This window comes from Micromys minutus (genome assembly GCF_963924665.1).
Source record: "Micromys minutus genome assembly, chromosome: 4".
Lineage (NCBI taxonomy): Eukaryota > Metazoa > Chordata > Mammalia > Rodentia > Muridae > Micromys > Micromys minutus.
Window position 1 is genome coordinate 25,035,145 of NC_137973.1, and position 11,876 is coordinate 25,047,020.

Sequence of the window (11,876 nt, forward strand, 5' to 3'; positions counted from 1 at the left end):
GACCAGGAAGGATTGGGGAGCAGCATCAAATGGCTAAAACAGGCACAGACATTCTGGACAATAATGCCTCTCCCTGGAGAGCATGGAACTAGTTGGACCATATAGAGTAGCATGTAGTATCTTGGAGTTCTGTGGACCCAAGGAGGGTTTTGTCAACACTAAGGTCTTTGAGTGGCCTCAGCAGTGAAAGGGAGAGGCACAGACAGGTGTCAGAGTCCTTGTTTATCACCAGCTTCCCACCCAGAGAGGGCCTGGCTTGGGTGTCACTGGAACAGGTTAACACTGGTCAATGGGGGTGGCAGTCGCCTAGGGCTGGCTTTGGCCTTTTCTGGCCACAGGTACAAGCCAATTGGGGACCTCCCTAAGGATGGCAGACTTCCTCACACAACAGTAACAAAGGCAGAGAAGGCTCTCTTGGCAGAAGCCATTGTCTTCTCTGAGGACAGTGGTAGCAATTACGCCTCGGTGTCTGTCTCCTCAGACCTCAGAGGCCTCTGGGTCTCAGCCTCCTGCTCTCCGGGTACCTGCAAAGCAAGGCGGCTTAAGAAGGAGCCCACAAACAAGGAAAGAGGCAAGTGGTAGCCCAGAGGTAAGGCAAGATCCCAGAGAGGAAGGGTCAAGCGCCATACAGGGGACAAACTCGGAGCTGTGTCTCACCTCCCAGTAAACCTGGTCCTCGAAGCACTGGGAGTCAGGAGGAGCGTCCAGGAAGGGAAGTTTCAGCAGGAGCCCTAGTGGCCATAGGGAAGGATGTGTAAAGGCCCCCTGTCCCAACCCAGGCTGCCACTAGGGCCACAGGTTGGTAAGCTCAAGGGCATGAGCTATTGAGTCCACGTTTCTGAGAAGGTGCAGTCCTGCAAGGTGGCCTCACCCTCAAATTACCCACAAGAGACCAGCTGGTGGAATGAGAGAATTTGTTCATGTTTGTGGCTGTATCGTGATTCTCTTGTGAAGCCTAAATGCTCATCTGTTTGTGACCTCCCACATGGGAGGGGCTAGGGGACGTTTATCGAATGACACATGACCCGGGGAACTAGACCATAGAGAGTTTCAGGACGAGGGTGGGCGTGACATTGAGAGTAGAGATGTTATAGCATCAGGGTTTGTTCTTAAAACCAGATATCAGGAGATGCCTGACCTAGGGCCAGCAAGCAGACAGCTTCTGTGGAAGGCTTTGAACTCCAGGTTGAGCTAGGCTTCCCTCCTTCAGTCTGCCACTGCTCAGAGATGGAGGGGAAAGCAGCTGGGGGGGGTGCGGGGGTGGGGGGGAGAACTGGCCTCTTTCCAACAGCTGGGGTTGGACTGCCCTCTAGTGGCACAAGGGAGCAGTACAAGAAAGTCAGCACACAACCCAGAGAGGCGCCTTCCTTCCCTCTGGAGGGTGTGGTCTTACACCAGCACTCCTCAGAGGCCATGCTGCCCCTCACTGGCCAGGCAGGTGTTCTGAGAGGATCTTGGCGGAAGTGAGCCTACATGAAGGACAAGGATCCCTTGCCCTTTTTCCTGGGTACCCCCTCCTTGGGGCTCTCACCCGACACCCTGCCCGGTTAGAGCCACCCACTCACCTCCAAGGCTGCCACCCACAGAGGCAAACACCAGTGTGACAAACATTCCAAACAGTTGATACATGGCCTGAGACGTGGCACTGCGGTGACCCTCGGCTATGAGTGGAAACACGCTCTGCAGGCTGAGGGGAGACCAGACAGGAGAAGATGGATATGGGACAGTCAGCCAGGGCTGGTCACTCTGACACCCGTGCCTGTGGGCAGCCGGAGGGTGTCCAGGGATCAGTGTCCCAGTCAGGCCCACTTCAAGTGCTCTCCCCTCCTAAACCAGCCAATTCCACGCACCTTCCAGAACCCAGTCAAAGGTCTCTTTTGCCAGCCCTACTCCTAGCTCACAGTGTGAAATGTAGACCCCAGAGGGCATTATCTCTTACTGGTCCTGAAGGGATGTCCAATGCCCTTGAAATTGTTTATCTAATGGCCATCTAAGGCACTGACCAGGAGGCCAGGCAGGGGCCTTGGCTCCCACTGTATTGGCGGGTGAATGGGGATAGAGTGGAAGGGTTTTTTTTTTTTTTTCCTTGGCTCTCAGGGAAGAAGGAAGGCCACTTCAGGGTGAGGGAGGACTCACCCTTCTCCATAAGCCTCATGGGTGGCCAGTGCAGCCACCAGGACTCCCAGGATGGCCCCCAGTAGTCCTGGCATCCCATGGAGGTTGTGAACACCACATGTGTCTTGCACTTTAAATCTGGATTCAAGGACGGGCTGGAGGACAGGGTGGATAGTCAGGCTTGGATAAACGGTGTGTCGTCAACTTACCCACCCGTACCCAGGCCCTGGTGGGGAAGTAGCGGAAGGGCTGGGAATCCTGTCGTTGGTCCAGGCTCCTTCCCTCCCACATTTTGTCCCAGACCTGCGATGCAACCATACCGTAAAGAACTTATACCCCAGCGTGGAGACAGTCCCAGCCAGGAAGCCAGCGGCCAGAGCCCCAAAGGGTGTCAGCATCATTTCACTTGATGTCCCCACCACAACCCCTCCAGCCAGTGCTGCATTCTGGACATGGACCTAAAAGGAAGAAAAAAAAACCCAGCAAGGCATCTTATTAAATCATCACACCCACACATCCCAGCCACGCTCACTACAGTGACATCTATTGCTTCTAGATCCTTCCATCACCTAGCCACCAACTCTCCAGCTTTCAAATACTCTTTCCTCCTGATCTAATGCCATTCCCCTGCTTGCAGACAGAGGAGGTTCAGTGCTTGCCCTTTGGGACCTCCGTGTTTAGCCTCCCTTTGCCAGGCTGTCCACCCACTGCCCCATACCATGTCCAGTCGTCCATCCCCACTGACAAGGGCTGACAAGGCGAAAGTACTGAGGGTGCTCGCAGTGAGTGAATAGTACGTGTTGACCACTGTCCGATGCTGCCCATCCCCCAGCGCTGTCGGAGCGGAGTTGAAGCTGGGCCAGAAAACCCACAGGAAGATGGTCCCTAAACAAGTGGGTAGCCACAGTGAGCATCCAGTAATGAGCTGCCCACCACCAGGGGGCGCTGCACTACAGATCAGTTATTATTAAGCATCCTGTTTCCTGGGATTGATTTAAAAAAAAAAAAAAAGGACAGCGACAGTGTACTCATATAAATAAAACCCACCATCTTCATGTAATGAGAGTTGAGAGAACCATGCCTATAAATGTCTTCTCCATGGCCCAGCAGGCCTAACTGCTCCAGAGGGTCTGAGGCAGAGCTCAGTAAACAGCATTGGCCTAGCACATTCCACACTCCGGCTTCCATCCCCAGAATACCACCCTTCTTAAGAACCAGAAAAGGAAAGGGGGCCAGGAAGAGGCTGTTAACAGACAGCAGCTGTAAGCACTCATATCTGGTTGTGGGGGTGTGGGGGGGGACTGTGCCAACTCTGCTACCTTCTAGAGAAGGTGGCCCCTACAAGCCTCAGGAGTCTGGGCTGGGTGCTCTGCACTGGGGCAAGAAGCAGGTCCCTGCTCTCTCTCTCCCTCCCCCTCCCCCCGTCTCTCTCTGTCTCTCCCTGTGTGTGTGTGTGTGTGTGTGTGTGTGTGTGTGTGTGTGTGTGTGTGTGTTGTTTTTTCAAGACAGGGTTTCTCTGTGTAGTCCTGGCTGCCCAGGCTGATCTCAGACTCAGAGCCTCACCTGCCTCTGCTTCCCAAGTGCTGGGATTGACGGTGTGCACCTCCACCTCAAGGCCCTGCTTTAAGTCTAACAGACTAATCTCAGAGTAGGAAGGAGAAGCTGGGACTTTGCAGGGTGGGCCAGCAAGGCAGGAGCCAGTGTGTGTAACTATGTCCTTCACCTTGATCAAGTCCTTATGCTGCCTCAATGTGGACCTTCATTGCAGCGTCCTGTGCTCAGGCCTCAGACAACCTGACCCCTCCATCCCCATCCCCGACCACTTTACCGGGAGGCTTCATATGTGAAGGCTTGCCAAGGGCAAGGAGGGCTCAGCTGTTTCACAGTGAGCCTAAAGTGGGCAAGAAGATCAAGCCAGCCTTGCTTAGACAAGAGCAGGGTCTGAAGGCCATATTCAACACCCCAAGAGAAACTTGGGCTCCAGAAGGCAGGATAGATAGGCCAGCAGAGGTGGGAACCTGGAGGGAACAAGCCCTACTATTCTCTGAGGTGATCCGGGACCCTGACTTCCTGCCTGACAGTGCAGGGGCTGCGAAGAGAAAGGGTCCTTAGGGGAAGCAAGGTGGCCCGGGCTGGCAGGGCCACAGAAAAAGGACTTTGCAGAGGTGAGGCATGAGTCCACTGCCAGGAAGATCTCAGGGCCAGTACGGGCATATGTGTAAGTTAGAGGCAGCTATGAGCGCAGATCTCAGGTTCCTCAGAACACAAGTAGGAAGGACCCAAAGGATGGCTGGCAGTGCAGGAAGACCTTCCTAACGCATGGTGCTGACACTCCACCTCAGCAGGCCTCACCAATCATGGCAAAGAGGTCAGAGTTGTAGACGGAACTCTGGCGGAGCCTGCTCTTCTCCAGCTGGGCTCTGTAGAGGACCCTCGAGAGGAACAGCCCGAAGTAAGCCCCGAACGTGTGAATAGTCATGGACCCTCCAGCATCTCTCACCTGGGGAGAAGGATAGAGATGGTGAGGCAGCCCCCGCCCTCCCTCCACCTCACCTAAACCAGAGCTGGACTGACACCCAGATCCCACCCACTCCCGGCCAGACTTACCCCCAGGAGGCTGAGCAGTACAAACTCATTGACGCTAAACAGCACTGATTCCAGTAGGGCCATTAGCAGCAGCTGGGCTGGCCCAGTCTTGCCCAGGACAGCCCCGAAGGAGATGAGCACAGCGCCCGCACAGAAGTCAGCATTGATTAAGCTGCAGGCACGGATGGTGGGAGGGGGAAGGGAAGTGGTTCCAAAATGGCTTCAGGCCCCATCAGGCAGAGGGGCATGGTGCAGGGGCAGGCAGGGCAAGGTGAAGACAGTCAGTGCTGGGGCACCTCTCGCTGGGTATCCAATGAATACCACCCACCCTTGGAGAGGAGGGAGGAGCCCTCTGTAAAGTGATGGGCTAAGCCCACTCTAGGTTGAAGCACCAGCAGGTAGGAGGAGCCATTCTTCAGTGGCTGCCAGTCCTCCTAGGAGCTATGGTGACCAGAGGTGTGTGTGAGTATATCGGGGACACAGGTCAATGAGACCAGACAGTGGCCTGGAGAAGGTGGTTGTCGGGCAGAGCAGAGGTCAGTTAACAGATCTGAAGGTCAGGGCCTGGCCTTCCTTTGGGGAGTGGAGTGTTTGGGGTCTTTGGGGGGAGCCAGGGCCTTACTATTGCCCACCTCTCCACGCCAATGTGGATGTGACCACCATGGAAAGAATGGAGAAAGCCTTGGAGCAGTGTGGCCCACTGCAGGGTGAAGGCAGCCACGAGGAAGGTGAAGCCCACACTGCTGAAGCCGTACCGCTGGAGAAAGACCATAAGGAAGCCAAAGCCCACAAAGACCATGACGTGCACATCCTGGAAGCCTGTGGGTGGGCGGGGCAGGGGAAGGAGAGGCAGCTGAGGGAGTGTCATGAGACCTGCTCTGGTCTGACACCCACCAGCCAACAGATGCCATGTCTGCGCCTGGCTCTTCTAGACAGGACTGCCTTAAAGCAGCAGCAGGCTTGTAGAATTAATTCCCCAGGAATAACACCTCCCACCAAAGCACTGGGCCTGGAGCGGCCGGGCCCGGCCAGCTTACCATCCCTGCTCCAGCGTCCACTCACCTACCTGATGCATCTGCTCAGTAGGAGGTTGTCAGTTCTCTCTGCTGCTGTAGCCCTGTCTCTTCTACACACAAGATTCTCCTTCCTTCTGCTGGAAAGTGCCTCTCTCCCTTTGTCTAGTGAGTCCATGTTCTCATGCATCCAGATGTGTGCACACAGATGTGTGTGCGCGCGTGTGTGTGTGTGTGTGTGTAGCAGTAGATGTGTTTCCCTCCACTGTGATCTGCCTCATACACAGGGCCCCTCCTGGAGCTCACCAACATGACCAGAGAAGAGACAGCCAGCAAGCCCTGGCATCTGTCCCTTTGCCCTCAGTGCTGACGTCATGAATGAACCTTGCTATGCCTGACTTCTACCTGTGTGCCGAGGGTCTGAACTCAGATCCTAACGCTCACTTAGCAAGCACATCACCTACCGAGCTGTCTGTCTCCCCAGCCCTGAGGAAGAAGCCCTTTCTGATGTCTAACTTTCATCTCTCAGCTTTCAAATCTCCCTATTTTGAGATTCAAAATAAAAAAATCATTTAGGAAATGGCTTTGAACTGTTAACAGGGATTGAGAAGCTCTCCCTCCCAAAGGAACTGAAGGGGCAGGGCTACTGTGTTGTACAGCTCAGTGTAGTGACCCTCCCACCCTCCTACCTGTGTGAGTCATGCAGGCGCCCCCAGAAGGAAGGATTGCTTTGCCGTTTGTTTCTTTCTATACATTGATTTTTTTTTTTTTAATATTATACATCACACTTGCTCTGTTGAGACAGGGTCACACCATGTAGTCCAGCTGACCTCAGATGCTGGATCTCCTGACTCAAACTCCCACACATTGTGCTCACAATATGGGGACCACACGTGGCTAGGTTTACTTGAACTGCTGGGCATATCAGTGGGGCTTCTGTACAGGGAGATGCGAGGCTTTTTCTGTTTGCTTCCTGCATAAAACGCCAGTATGGATAATACAATTATATTGAAACTAAGATGTATACAGAGAGTTTTGGGGTAACTAGTTATATAGGACCAGCACTAAGGGAACTGGGAGATGCGGAGCATCGGTCACACAACCTGATGAACACAACCCATGGGAAAAGCTGGGTATGGTAGCAGGTCTATAAGCCTGGCCCTCCTGCGGTGGGAAGGGGGGTTGAGAATGGCCTGGCTCAGCCCAGCTGGCCCGCAACAGCTGCAGACACAGGAACAGAGAGGTCGTTCTTCAAAGGTGGGTGGTTAGACATGATGCTCAGTGCCTGAGAGGCGCCAGAGAAGAACTGCTCGAAGTTCAAGGGCAGCTAAGGGAGTAAGAGCTTATCTTTAAAAAAGAATCATTAACAGGGCTGGAGAGATGGCTCTTGGAGAAGTCATTGCTCTGGAGAAGTTCAATTCCCAGCAACCTTACATGGTGGCTCACAACCATCTGTAATGGGATCTTATGCCCTCTTCTGGTGTGTCTGAAGACAGCCACAGTGTACTCCTATAAATAAAATGAGTAAATCTTAGAAATAAAATCATAAACAAGGCCAGGTGTGGTGGGGCACATCTTTAATCCCAGCACTGGGGAGTCAGAGGCAAACAGATCTCTGAGTTCAAGTCCAGCCTGGTTTATAGAGTGAGTTAGTTTCAGAATAGCTGTGGCTTGTCATGAGACTGTCTCAAAAAACAAACAGAAACAAAGACAAAACCCACCAGCAGAATGCCTGTGGGAGGGCCCTTCCTGTAAATGTCTAGGGACAAAGGCACCATGCCTTCATTCTCTCCAGACTCTCTCCTTTTATATTCTACATGAGAAATTGCTCTTCTCTAGGCTGAGAAATATCACTTGCCTGAGAAGGTCTGTTTCCCACCTGCAAGCAACAGGTGTGCCGAGCATCTGGAGTACAGCTGCAAGGAACAAATGTGCATGCATCTGGAGTACAGCTGCAAGCTACAGATGTGCTGGGCATCTGGAGTACAGCTCCCACCCAGGAAGTCAGCTCCTGCTCTAAAGGGTGGAGTCACACTGGAGAATCAGAGCCGGCACAGGGAGGCTGCTGGCGCTGGTGAGAACCCATGCTCACATTAACCTTTTTCCTTGGCCAATTGGGACCTGAGAGCTGTAGTAAAGTTTCAGTTGTCACACATCTACATGCCCAAGATCCTCTCTTCAGATGTCGAACCCCGTTTCTCTGCTTGTCTTCCCTCATGCAAGTTCACTATCCAAACTGGCAACTCAAATGCTCCAGAATCACAAAGTTTTTAAGCACCAGCGATGCAGTAGTGGAAAATGCCACACCCACCCACCCACCCAGGGCCTCATCCAATGGGCTTTACTCAAACCACAGGCTCACTACAGAGGCTGCATGAGATCACCTTCAGGCTGCTTGTGTATGTGTTTGTGTTGGGTATCTGTGGACTGCTTGTCTAGACATGAGTTCCGTCCTCAAGACATCTCATTATGTATACATAAACACACCCCCAAACAAAACACGTTTGGCTCCAAGGGTTTTCATAATGATATTCAACTTGTATTCATTTTTATCATGGATGACCCTGAATTTCTCACAGGAAGAGGCAGATTCTCAAGCCTGTGTTTTGTGGTATTTGGTTTTGAGAGGCATGGCCAGCTGAAAGCTGCTACTAAACTTTGGGGTGCAAATAGAATCCCCAAGAGAAGCTAAAGCTTTTGCTGTTTTGGAGCTGAGAACAGGACCAGAGATTCTAGCAGTGCCTTGCTCACTCTGGAAACTGGGGTCTACAGCCCCTCGGGCTTCAGGGCGTGTGGTCTAGAGGCCTCTGACCTCATCCACAATGGAATACCACATCCCCAGTGCCTGCTCCTCAGGGTTACCCACATCATACACACAATAGAAAACAGACTCACTCAGAACTCAGCCAGAACCTGCATTCTTTTTTCTATTTCTTCTTTCTGTTTTTATTTGTTTGTTTTTGTTTTAGATAGGGTCTCACTGTCTGTCCTGGAACTGTCCTGGTGCTGGCTGTCCTGGAACTCACTATGTAGACCAGGCTAGCCTAGAACTTACAGAGATACCAAGTGTTGGGATTAAAGGCATGTGCCACCACACCAGGATAGCTTACAGTCTTTCAGGACTCTCTGTCCTTTTCCCTTGTTCAAACCTGGAAGAGGAACTCTTTCTGTTCTTGTCCAAGGACAGAAAGAAACCAAAGGGGGCTGGGCGGCATGCCCCAAAGACCGTTCATGCAGGAACTTCTCTCAACTGCTCTGAGCTTGTTTTAAATGCTTCTGTTTGCACTGAAAACTCACTCCCAGCCAGGCATGGTGGCACACACTTGTAATTCTGCCATGCAAAAGGTAGAGGCAGGAGCATGAGAAGGTCAAGGCCAGACTTGACTGCATAATGAGTCTGGGGCCTGAGCTTATGCTAACCAGTCTTAGATGGAACAAAGAAAGCCCTCCCGGGCCACCTCGGCCCTCCTTCATTTTCCAGCTTCCTCCAGACGGGGCAAAACTTTGGCAAAACCAGGGCCTCTTTCACTCCAGCTTCCAGATAACAGGCTGAATCCTCCCAGAGCAGGCCACAGTCCCAGCCTCCACCTCTCCTAAAACAGTTCTGATCCTGTCTGGGTCAAGTCCCTGCTGTAAGTCAGACCTCTCCCGAGGGTCTCCTTAGGTGTTTTTAGAACCCTTTCTCTCATTGGGCTGCTCTCCGGCTTTGTAGTGTAAGAGGCTTGTAGGTGGGATACAGTGGTTCAAGCCTGTATTCTCCAGTACTTGGGAAACTGAGGCAGGAAGATAGTAAACCTGAGACTGGCCAGATTTACATTGTAAGACCCTGCCTAAGAGATAAGGTAAACCTGGGTAACCTGGGTAACCTGAACATGGTAAGAGCTTGCAGAAGGAGAACCAAGAAGCCTGCCTCTCGGCCCACTCTCTGTTACTGGCTGCGTGATCTTGAGTAGATGAGTGACCTTCCTGGCTTTTTGTCCACATCTGATCTGAGAGAGAAAGATTATAGAACCCGAAGGCCCATCTTGCCCTATCTGGGGAAGACACCTGCCTTTTCCTGACAGCCCCTTAGGGCAACCATGCCAGCGGCCTTGGCCAGTTAATACTCGCCAAAGACTTTTCATCCTCTGAACCAAAGGGAGGTTTCTACCCGCCCTCTGGCCTTGACCCTTTCCTCTGAACACAGGGACTGGTGAGGACCCGGCTCATCAAAGCCACGGGTTTTAGGAACCTCACATCTCCCTCCTGCCTAGCTTTCCCCACACACTAGGCTCAAAGTCCACAGAGATCAACACCGGGGCAGGGAGGCAGTAACTCTGCCGTGGTCCTTGCTGCCCTCTTGGGAAGGAGAGCCCAGCACTGTCTTAGCTGTAAAAGGCAGGTCTGGGCTTTGGAACAAACAGGGTTGGAAGTTCTAATAGAAGCTGTTCTTGACCCTCTTGGACAGAAAACCAAAGCTTGCCTCCTTTACTTGTCTGGCCCATTTTCTCCCAACTCCCAGCATCTGTGGACCGTTAGTGATCAGCAGTCGAAGGCCGGCTTTAGGGGTCTGCTTTTGATCTTAGCTTCCGAGGCCTGAATGCTGCCAATCCCTGCCACCCCTGAGAATGAACTGTGGAGAAGGAGGTGCTGTGGTTGGTTGGGGTCTGGTGCTTGCTGCCACAGTCCAAAGTCTCCCTCTGCCCTCTATGTCCCCATTGCTGGGGCCAGGGCAGCCTGCCACCAGCTCAGCTGTAGAAAGTGGGTGTTAATAGCCATGTGGCTGTATTTGCAGGCCCTTCAAATAGAGATACTGTTACTTACTCCTTTTTGGTGTTTGTTTGTTTTTGTTTGTTTGAGACAGAGTTTTGTTAGCTCAATCTGATCTCAGATTCACAGTGTGGCTGAGGCTGGCTTTGAACTCCAGATCCTCCTGCCTCCACCACCAGGGTGCTGAGATTATAGGCACAAACCACCAGCTTCTTCCTGTCACTTGAATGGGGAACTGGAATTAGAAAAGGTTGACCTGGGCATTAGAGGGAGGGGCAGTTTGCGTGGCCCCAGACGTCCAGATCGTCAATTATAACCTTGAAGGGGAATGCTTTGTCTCCATCTGGGGGTTAACTCCCCATCCAGAACCTTGTCAGGAGGCAAATGACCAGTAGTCAGGTTTATGGTGTGTAAGCCCTATTCCAGCTGTGTGACCCAGGTTGGGTGATAAATGGGCACAACACAGCCACCTTACACTATGAGATAAGATAATAACGCCCTGCCAAGCAATACCCTAGCCTGCCTCACTATGGCCTTGAATCTGGCAAACTGGTCCAGTGTCCTCTCACAAGCCTCGAACGCCTGTGCCAAAGCCAATCTTCGCTGCCGGTACATGTTTCACACCTAACTCTATTTTCTCCTCTCTAACACCCTACCTGACGTCCCAACAAGATTCTCTTTCCTGTGGTCAAGCTGGACTCCTGGACAAAGCCAAATTCGTCCCAATGGAAGCTGAGATAGTGGCTACCACCGGACCTACTTACGACTGGATCAAAACCCCAGCTCCCCTTACTGCGTGACCCTGACTGAGCCTTACCTTTCCTCAGCCTGAGATAGAGCACGTGCCATCCCCAGCAGTGCCTGGAACAAGAGGGACACTAGAGAGAGGGGACTATTTTAAAGCCCTGGCAGTCATCTTGGTAGGAGGAGTACCCACCAACGCCCTTCCCTACACACCCGGGGCTTGGAGTCTCTGCTTCCCACGCCCTTGCCCGCCCTCACTCACTTGGGTAGCGAAAGTAAAACTCGTTGTCCACGTTACTGTGGTTGCCCCAGTGCCACAGAGCAGCGTCGGTTTCGTGGTTGTAGCGGACAAAGATTGCAAAGAGGACGGCGGTGGTGGCTTGGAAGAACAAGCACAGCAGCGGCAGGACCAGGCGCCGGTGGCGGGGAACGCGGGCCATGAACGCAGCTGTGCTCTCCTGGGCGCCAGCAGGGCTGTGCTGGCCAAACTGACTCCTGCCACCGCATAGGTAAGGCCCCGCCCCCCGGAGGCCGTGCAGTTCCTAAAGGAGCCCCACCCCTCAGCTGGAGGTTGGCAGAGACTAGCCCCCTACAGGTCAGGTCCTGTTTCCCATGGCCCTGCTGAGGCCCGGATGATGTGTGAGCTTCACCAACTGTGCCCCAGCTGCC

The 11,876-nt window shown here is 52.9% G+C and overlaps 1 protein-coding gene across 1 annotated transcript; it reads right to left on the minus strand.

The window, feature by feature from the left end:
* Window positions 1-455: 455 nt before the first annotated feature.
* On the minus strand, window positions 456-11,578 carry RHBG (Rh family B glycoprotein; the record flags this gene model as incomplete). Its single annotated transcript, XM_080916572.1, has 10 exons — window positions 11,470-11,578; window positions 5,334-5,520; window positions 4,723-4,873; window positions 4,468-4,615; window positions 2,834-3,000; window positions 2,436-2,573; window positions 2,137-2,270; window positions 1,566-1,687; window positions 658-731; window positions 456-524 (listed from the first exon to the last, which is right to left on the minus strand). The coding sequence occupies exons 2-10, from the start codon at window positions 5,498-5,500 to the stop codon at window positions 456-458; spliced, it is 1,170 nt and encodes a 389-aa protein (XP_080772698.1). The 5' UTR covers window positions 5,501-5,520; window positions 11,470-11,578.
* Window positions 11,579-11,876: the final 298 nt, after the last annotated feature.